Genomic DNA, 9289 nt, shown 5'->3' on the forward strand with positions numbered 1-9289 from the left:
AACATAATGCTGTTAACCAAAAAAAAAAAGTACTCAAAGGAATAAGTACCTACTTCCACTTTAAAAAAAATGTTCAGTGGGGACCAGCAGTGGGACACAGTGGGTAAAAGCCATTGCCTGATATCAGCATTCCACATGAGCACCAGTTTGAGACCCACCTGCTCCAACTCTGATCCAGCTCCCTGCTAGTGCGCTTAGCAGGGCAGTAAAGGATCATCCAAGTGCTGAGTCCCTGCTCCCACATGGGAGACATGCAGGATGCTCCAGGCTCCTGGCACTGGCCTGGCCTCATCATGGCTGTTGCAGCCATTTGGGGAGTGAACGAGACCTCTCTCTTCATCTATCTTTTTCTCTCTGACTTTGTGAAATAAATCTTTTTTAAAAAATCTTTAAAAAAAAAAGTTCAAGGGGCTAGTGCTAGAGCAGTGGGTCAGCAACCTAATCCTCTACCTGCAGTGGCAACTGGCACTATATGGGTGCCAATTTGTGTCCTGGGTCCCTGCTCATGGCCTGGAAAAGCAGTGGGTGGTGGATCACATCCTTGAGCCCCTGTGCCCACAGGGGAGATCTGAAAGAAGTTTCTGGCTGTGGATCATGTTAGCTTTAGCCATTGCAACCATTTGAGGAATAAAACAGCAGACAGAAGATCTCTCAATTTCTCCTCTTTCTATAAACCCAACTCTTAAAAAAAAAGTTCAAACAGTTTCGTTAAGATATTGCTTTGGATATCCACATCTCAACCACATCTCAAGTTAGTTTCTGGGTTCAAGTCCCAGCTCTGCTTCTGCTTCTGGTATATAGCCTGGGAGGCAACAGGTGTCGGCAGGGTCCCTGCCATCCTCCTGGGAGCCCCGAAAGGGAGGCAACGGGGTGCCATCTCCAGGGAGCCCAGGACTGGGTACTCGGCTTTCGGCTTCAGTCTGGCTCAGCATAGACTTCCTTCTGTCTCTTTCAAAATAAAAATTTCTTAAAAAGAAAGTACGTTGTTTTTTTTAAGTAAAATTAATATATAGTATTGGAGTTAGAATTATGGCTATCTTTGGAAAGCAAGGAGAGGGTAGGGACTGGAAAGAAGTAAAGGTAGGCTTCTAGGGTCCCAGTAGCATTTTTCCCGCTCAGCCTGGGTGGTAGTCAAGATAAGTGTCCACTTTGTGATAATTCAGTGAGATCTACTTGTAAGATCTTTATATTATTCTATATGTTGTGTTTACGCATTAAGCATTAATAAATGTTTATCAGAAAATGTATTGGGGCCAGTGCTGTAACATAACAGGTAAAACTGCCATCTGTATTCCATATGGGCACCAGTTTTGAGTCCCAGCTGCTCCATTACTGATCCAGTTCCCTGCTAAGGTGCCTGGGGAAGCAACGGAAGACAGCCCTTCCTGCATCCATGTGGCAGACCAAGAGAAAACTCCTGACTCCTGGCTTCAGGTTGGCCCAACCCTGGCTATTGCAGCCACCTGGGCAGTCACCCAATTGACTGAAGATCTCTCTGTGTCTCCCTTTAACTCTGCCTTTCAAATAAATAATTTTTTTAGTAACAGTTTTTCTTAAATGCAGGAACAGAAAAAATTTTGTGACCTATGAAGACAACCCGTTAGATTCATGTTTATTAAAAGTGCTTTTTCACATGGAAAGGTATTTATGAAATATCTCCCAAATTATTCTTCAAAATCATGTATTTGAAAGTCAGAGAGGCAAAGAGAGATCCTCCAGCCATTGAAGGTTCCCTCCCCGACAGCTGGGGCTCGGCCAGGGAGGAGCCTACAGCTGCGCCTAGGTCTCCTGTGGGTGGCAGGGATCCACATCCCTGGACAAGTACATGGCAGGGAGAAGAGCAGAAAACACAACTGAGAGAACTTGAATCAATCCTCCAATATGGGATGTGCGTGCCCCAACCCGCCACACATGACACTTGCACAGAGACAGCTCAGCTATTTCTCCTGTTCCAGCAGAAATCATATTATCCTGCTTACCCAAAATCAGAATTGATAGTCCCAATGGATTACAGAAAAAAAAGGAGACAGATGAAAACCTATCTAGAGTTCATGGCCTCTTAATCTACTATGTATTTGCATCATAGACAAGCACCTAGGAGGTATTCAATAAACTCAATAAAATTACTATTTACTAATGATAAACAGATCAATTTTTAATTACATCTCTTTTTAAGGTTTATTTTATTTCTTATATCGGGAAGGCATATATACAGAGAGAAGGAGATACAGAGAGAAAGATCTTCCGTCCGCTGGTTCACTCCCCAAGTGGCTGCAACAGCCGGAGCCGAGCTGATCCAAAATCAGGAGCTAGGAGCCAGGAGCCTCTTCAAGTCTCCCACACAGGTACAGAGTTTCAAGGCTTTGGGCCATCTTCTGTTGCTTTGCCTGGTCACAAGAAAGGAGCTAGATGGGAAATGGGGGAGCTGGAACATGAACCGGCACCAACATGGGATCCTGGAGGGTATAAGGTGAGAATTTAGCCACTAGGCTATCACACCAGACCCAAGACCAAACTTTTAACAAACTCATATAGCAACATCTGAAATACACTAGGTAAACAGGATAAAGACCTAAGTATATTGTTCTAAAAATTCCAACTTCCAGAGATTCACTTTTTGGAGCTAAGTGGTTACATAACGGGTTGCTGCTAAGGAAGAGAACAATTTATGACAAAGCCAGAGCAGAGGAAACTGGTCCTTTCCCCTGCACTGCTGCCTGACTGCGGCAAGGCACAATCAACTTCCTGTTGCCCTAAGTGAAAGGAACCCAGCAGCAACTCTGCTTCTAAAGGCAGCGACTACTAGAACGTGATGTAATGGAAACCCAACAGCATGAAGCTAGCTGAGGCAAAGAACAATGTCAGGGGGAAGACAGATCGGAAGTGTTGGATCAAACTATGCTTATCCCTGGAAACTCAAATCTAACATCATTCTTACTTGCTACAGGAGTCTTGGGACTCTCCCTAGAATAGAACTGACATTCTGTGTCTCATAAATTCTTGAACCATCAAAAGTTTACCTTCAAGAGCCCGGTGTGATAGCGTAGTGGCTAAAGTCCTCGCCTTGAACACACTGGGATCCCATATGGGCGCTGGTTCTAATCCCGGTAGCTCCACTTCCCATCCAGCTCCCTGCTTGTGGCCTGGGAAAGCAGGACGACCCAAAGCATTGGGACCCTGCACCCATGTGGGAGACCTAGAAGAGGCTCCTGGCTTCGGATTGGCACAGCTCCAGCTGTTGCAGTCACTTGGGGAGTGAACCATCGGATGGAAGATCTTCCTCTCTGTCTCTCCTCTTCTCTGTATATTTGCCTTTCCAATAAAAAATAAATAAATAAACCTTTTAAAAAAAAGTTTACCTTCTAAGGGTTTTTCAGCTGTGCCCTTTCATTTCATTAATGACTGATAGGTGAAGAGAAATCACAATAAGATTTTTATTATTTGCGGCTTATTTGAAAGGCTGGTTGACAGAGAGAGAGGAGAGCGATCTTCTGTGTGCAGGGTCACTCCCTAAATGGCTGCAACAGTGAGGGGCTAACATGGATGGAAGCCGGGAGTCCAGAACTGCATCTGGGTCACCCACCTGGGTTGGAACCTGCTGACTTCCCAGACATCTTAGGAGGCAGAGCGGCGGGACTGTAACACAGGATGCCAGCGTAACAAGCAGCTACTTAACCATGCTAAAACACTGGCTGCCCCCACCCCCACCCCTGTTTTCTTTAAAACCACCAGTTGGGAGCACTTCCAGCCCACCTTGGGGATAACGCACACTCTGGAGAGCAGAGGCGAAGGCTCAAGCAGCTAGCACCCAAACCGAGTTCTGGGATCCTGCCTCAGTTGCTCAGACATCTACAGGTAACCCAACAGATGGAACGTCTCTATTTACACCTTTGTCTTTCAAATAAATAATGCCAAAAAAATTTTTTTAAGAAAAACCAAAAATACAAAGTACATGGAAAACACAGCTTAAACTTACAAAAGCAGTGTTGGATCTTTTCAATTGGCACAAAATAGTATTTCCCAGTGAAGCGCATGCCTCTAATAGAGGATGCTGATTTGAAAAACACTGAAGCACCTGGGCTTACTATCATGTCAACTGAGGGTAATGATTATGCAAAAAAGGTAAAAATAAAAAACAGTGGCCATTAACCAAAAAGTATCAGCAAACCAAGAAGGAAATCCAGGTGGAAAGCTGACGGATGCACTCCAAACACACAGACCAAAACAACCTACATGAATGTTCACAGTAAGACCATGATAGCAAAATTGGAAACAAAGTCCAGAGTATCTTGATATGAAACTTCAAAACTACGTATGTTTGCATCATTAAATGCCTTACAGCCATGGAAAAGCTTGGTATGAACTCTCATAAGTGAATATGGGAAAGTATCATTAAATCACAAAAGCTGAAGATTGCTGTGTGCATTCATGCAAAACCTGTATCTTTATATATAAAGAAAATTTTCAGAATACACAAGAAAGCAAAGACAGTAGTTATCTCCATAATGTTGAAAAAGGTAACAAGGGGCCTGGCATGGTAGTTAACAGCTAGTATCCTGGCCTTGAACTCACCAGGATCCCATATGGATCCCGCCAGCTCCACTTCCCATCCAGCTCCCTGTTTGTGGCCTCAGAACGCAGTCAAGGACGGCCCAAAGCCTCAGGACCCTGCACCTGCGTGGGAGACCTGGGGTGTGTGGCGTCAGGGGTGTGTTCCTGACTCCTGGCTTCGAGTCAGCTTGGCTCGGCTCTGGCCACTTGGGGAGTGAATCATTGGATGGAGGATCTTCTCTCTGTCTCTCCTTTCTGTATATCTGACTTTCCAATAAAAAAAAAGTCACCCAGTAGATGGAAGATCTGTTTTCCAAATGAAATGAAAAATAAAACTCAAGTTTAATCACCTATCCAACGCTCAATATCCCTCTCAGAACATCTTTACAACTCAATCTCTGCTTATGGTTAAAAAAAATTCATCATGTTTATTAAATCTAACTATCACAATTATTCCTCAGTTAAGCTAAAATTCAATTTTCTGTAATTCAACCATTGGTCTAATTGGCTCAGTTCTGTACTTTTGAGAAAGTAGAAAAGATTCTCTATCTTCAACACAACAGAACTTTGAACAATTTTCAGCCACTGTTACAATCCTCTCCCTTTTTTAAAGAGCTATTTATTTTTATTGGAAAATCAGATTTACAGAAAGCATAGACAAAGATCTTCCATCCACTGGTTCACTCCCCAAGTGACCATAACAGTCAGAGCTGAGTCATTCCAAAATCAAGCGCTTGTTTCAGATCTCCCCTCACTGCTGCAGGGTCCCAAGATCTGCTGCTTTCCCGGGCCACAACAAGGAGTTGGATGGGAAGTGGAGCAGCCAGGACTTGAACTGGTGGCCCATACGGGATTTGAGGGGGGGAGGGGATGCAAGGCGAGGACTTTAGCCACTAGGTATAGTATAGCCGAACCTTCTCTCCCTCTTAAATCTCAGAACAAAACCTCCTGTTCTGGAAATTATTTCTACACCCCTTCTCATTCTAGTCAACCTCCTGTTAACTTAATCTAGCTCCTCGGGTGCCTCTTAGAAGGAAACACCCCTACTCAACAAAAAATTCCAGATCTGATCTGACCAGAGCTGTGGCCTCCTTTGTCTGGGTCACTATGAGCTTAACAATACAAGAGCAGTTGCCAGGTGGTGAACAGTTCACACCACTAATGCCTTAAAAGAAAGACAGCACTGTGGACTGAAAAAAAGAAAGAAAGAAAAAATAAAAAGTAGACTACAAGCTAGAAAAGGAAGAACACACCTCAGATAAGTGAAAAGACATAAAAAGTCCTTCCAATGGGTTCTAAGAGCAGAGGAAGGAATTTGCAAAACACCAGAGCAATGAATCTGTGCAAGGACATGCAAAAACATATAGACAGGGCCCGGCACGATGGCGCAGTGGTTAAGGTCCTCGCCTTGCACGCCCCGCTTCCCTTCCAGCTCCCTGCCTGTGGCCCGGGAAAGCAGTGGAGGACGGCCTGGGAAAGCAGTGGAGGACGGCCCGGGAAAGCAGTGGAGGACGGCCCAAAGCATTGGAACCCTGCACCTGCGTGGGAGACCCGGAAGAGGCTCCTGGCTTCGGACCGGCATAGCATTGGCCGTTGGGGCCACTTGGGGAGTGAATCATCGGACGGAAGATCTTCTTTCTGTCTCTCCTCCTCCTCTCTGTATATCCGCCTTTCCAATAAAAATAAAATAAAATAAATCTTAAAAAAAAAAAAAACATATAGACATAGTCAAAAAGGAGAGCTGGGCCAGAACAGTGAGAGGCTTTGGCATGCAGGCAGTAAGCCATGATTAAGGGGTGAAACCAAACAACGGGCTTCTCCGATGAGATGGTGGGGTGATTAAATCAATGCCAGCTTGCCAATTCCTACACCAAGTTAACTCCACATGACTGCGGGGGTTGGGGGGGAGTTTCTAATTCAATTCTATTCCAAGATGAACTGAAATTGAGTTGTTATACATGATGACCAAGGCATTGCTTTCAGAATATACTATTCCAAAACACAAAGCAAGGAATGCCGTTGGGGATGTATTTCTATCCTTTCCTGCAGGGTTTCTCAGGATGAATACTTTGCCATTTAATATGACACATACATACAAGGTAGCTGTGTAGTAATTAAATGTTCAGGATCTCTAATGGAGACCATGACCTTCTGGTCTCTTTCTGTGGGTTCAGAAGTGGGGAAATTCAACCACTGGGACATTAGAGGGGAAAGAGGTTAGTGAAACCACAGAATGTCAACAATGAAAGCAGCAGCAGCAGCAGCAGCGCTTCTGAAATTAAATTGTTAAATAAGAATTTGAGGGGCCCGGCGCGGTGGCGCAAGTGGTTAAGTCCTCGCCTTGCAACCCCGGGATCCCATATGGGCGCCGGTTCTAATCCCGGCAGCCCCGCTTCCCTTCCAGCTCCCTGCTTGTGGCCTGGGAAAGCAGTGGAGGACGGCCCAAAGCTTTGGGAACCTGCACCCGTGCGGGAGACCCGGAAGAGGCTCCTGGCTTCGGATCGGCATAGTATCGGCCCGTTGCGCTCACTTGGGGAGTGAATCATCGGACGGAAGATCTTCCTCTCTCTCTCTCTCCTCTCTCTGTATATCCGCCTTTCCAATGAAAAAATAATAAAAATAAATCTTTAAAAAAAAAAAAAAAAAAAGAATTTGACTTAAACCATCTCCTGCCTAAAGAGTCTTCCAGGAGCACTAGTTCTACAATGTGCTGTGCCAGTGGAGAATTTACAGAGTGTCCAAGAGATGCTAGCAAAACTCAGCCTCTCCCAAATCCTGCCATGGAGCAGCAGGGATATAAAGGAATAAATAAATTACCCAACCACTGAGAGCAAAAGTGAAATTCTCATTAATGAAAAAAAAAAATGAAAGAAGAAACACTGAGTCTCCTAATCCCCAGAAACAGCAATTTCATTTTGGGTTAATGCAGATTTAAACAGCAGAAGAGAGCACCACACAGCCGGTCGGTGTGGCCAGCAGCTGGGGGAAAAGCTGTTATCAGATCACAAACAATAACAATGCTCCCAACCTGAGCAGCCAAAAGAAACAGGAACTGCTAACGCCCTAGGACCAGGTGCCAGAGGTCCCGGGGACGGCTGCAGGGCATACTCTCCCTTAGCCCCTCTCGTTCAATACAGATGGGACACACTGTAACTTGAATTTCGCACCATCAAATTCAGTGAGTAATCCAAACCCTGCCTTTTCTGATCAGATAATCTCTCTAAAGCCACAGTCCTTGCATTCATTCAGAACCAACCCCGAGTTCCTACTATGTCAGACTGTGAACACTACAAAAAAAAAAAAAAATCTCCGTGGCGTGGAGTCCGTACACCACCCCTCTTGTTAAACCCCAGAGCTCTCCAAGCTATCTCTTTAAATGGCTTAAGTGTCCTTGGGGGGAGACTGGGGGAGGGTTGTAGGGAATCAATAAAAGGCCCTCTGCCTGGAAGCACTGTGATAGAAGTGAAAATAAATCACAGCGCTTGTGGTCAGCTGCTCAAAGATTCCCAGTGAAATACGAGAATCATCTTAGCCTAGACCCCAGGGAAGGAAAGGGATCAAGACAATGGAGAGGTGCAAACCCAGAAAGTACACTGAATACGGTCTGTGACAGCTGTAGTCCGAGCGCGTTCCAATTTTAAAAACTCCTTCTAAGCTGACTGCAGGGAGAATAAAGCAGAGGGGACACAGCCCATCAGTGACTGGCATCGCGGTCTGACTGGAGGATCCCCGCCACCGCTGCCACCGGGGTGACCCAAGCCCGGAGCCCACGGCCGTCACCGGAACCAGAGGCAAGAGTGCCTCACAAGCTGCGCGGGGAAAGCTCTCCCAACGTTTCTAAGGGATTAACTGACGTAAACAGGACTGCCCCGAAGGCACCGACGGGGGGTGAAGTCTGGCTAGGTTGGCAGCAGAAACCCCACTGCGGAGCGCTAGCAGAGTGCCCGGGCCACTCACCGCGCACGCAGAGCAGCGACATGGCCGAGGGCGGGCGAGCCTCCGCCGGGCCGCTCCCTCCGCTCCCCTCAGCAGGTGCCGCTGCCGCTCCCGCGCTCGGTCCCGCGGCTTCGGCCGCTCCGCATGGTCCCCAGTCGCAGCAGCGTCCCTCGGCTCCCTCCCACGTGCCGCGAGGCTCACGGTCGGAGCACACTCGGCCCGGCGGGGCGTCCCGGCCGGTGCGCCGGGCACTGGGCGCGGCGCCGCGGCGCCATCGCCGGGAGGCAGGAGCCGCAGGGACGCCCGCCCGTCCCTCCAGCCGGGAGCCGGGCAAGCTCCTGGGCGGGGCCGAGCCGCGGGGCCCCGCCCCCTGGCCAATCAATTCACGCCCAGTCCACCGACCCCGCCCCTCACGGGCATGTAGGAGGCGGGGCCGCCTTCCGCCCTCCTGACGTGCGGGACTCTGGGCAGCCACGCCCACGAGCGAGGCTTCCAGCCGGGAGGCGCCTCAGCTCACCTGTGAAGGCGGGAAAGGAAACGCCCAGTGCCTCCCGCGTGGGTGAGGCGTCCACCCAGCAGGAGATACTTTACATTGAAGAATTCCTTAAGCATCCAGTCCTGACAGCCGAGGACCTGACTGTGATTATTAACAAGATCGGACCACACAGCAGACCAGAGAAGTTTGAATTAGCAACTAGTACAAGCTGAACAAAGTCTGGAGGCCACATCCTATTTAGCCATTTTATTTTCATGCTTGTCATTGCGGCTCCCATGTCTAGAATAGCACCTTGCATGTAGAAAT

The 9289-nt window shown here is 47.5% G+C and overlaps 1 protein-coding gene across 1 annotated transcript in view; it reads right to left on the minus strand.

The window, feature by feature from the left end:
• The window catches only part of UNC13B (unc-13 homolog B), a 190335-nt gene extending 181633 nt beyond the window's left edge, over positions 1 to 8702 (minus strand). Inside the window, exon 1 of the mRNA XM_041004543.1 lies at positions 8509 to 8702. Within this exon, the coding sequence (XP_040860477.1) occupies positions 8509 to 8530 (22 nt within the window). The 5' untranslated portion in view covers positions 8531 to 8702. The remainder of the gene's footprint in view (positions 1 to 8508) is intronic.
• Between the last annotated feature and the right edge of the window lie 587 nt (positions 8703 to 9289).

This window comes from Ochotona curzoniae, unplaced genomic scaffold, assembly GCF_017591425.1.
Source record: "Ochotona curzoniae isolate NIBS_2020 unplaced genomic scaffold, NIBS_Ocur_1.0 scaffold_3208, whole genome shotgun sequence".
NCBI lineage: Eukaryota > Metazoa > Chordata > Mammalia > Lagomorpha > Ochotonidae > Ochotona > Ochotona curzoniae.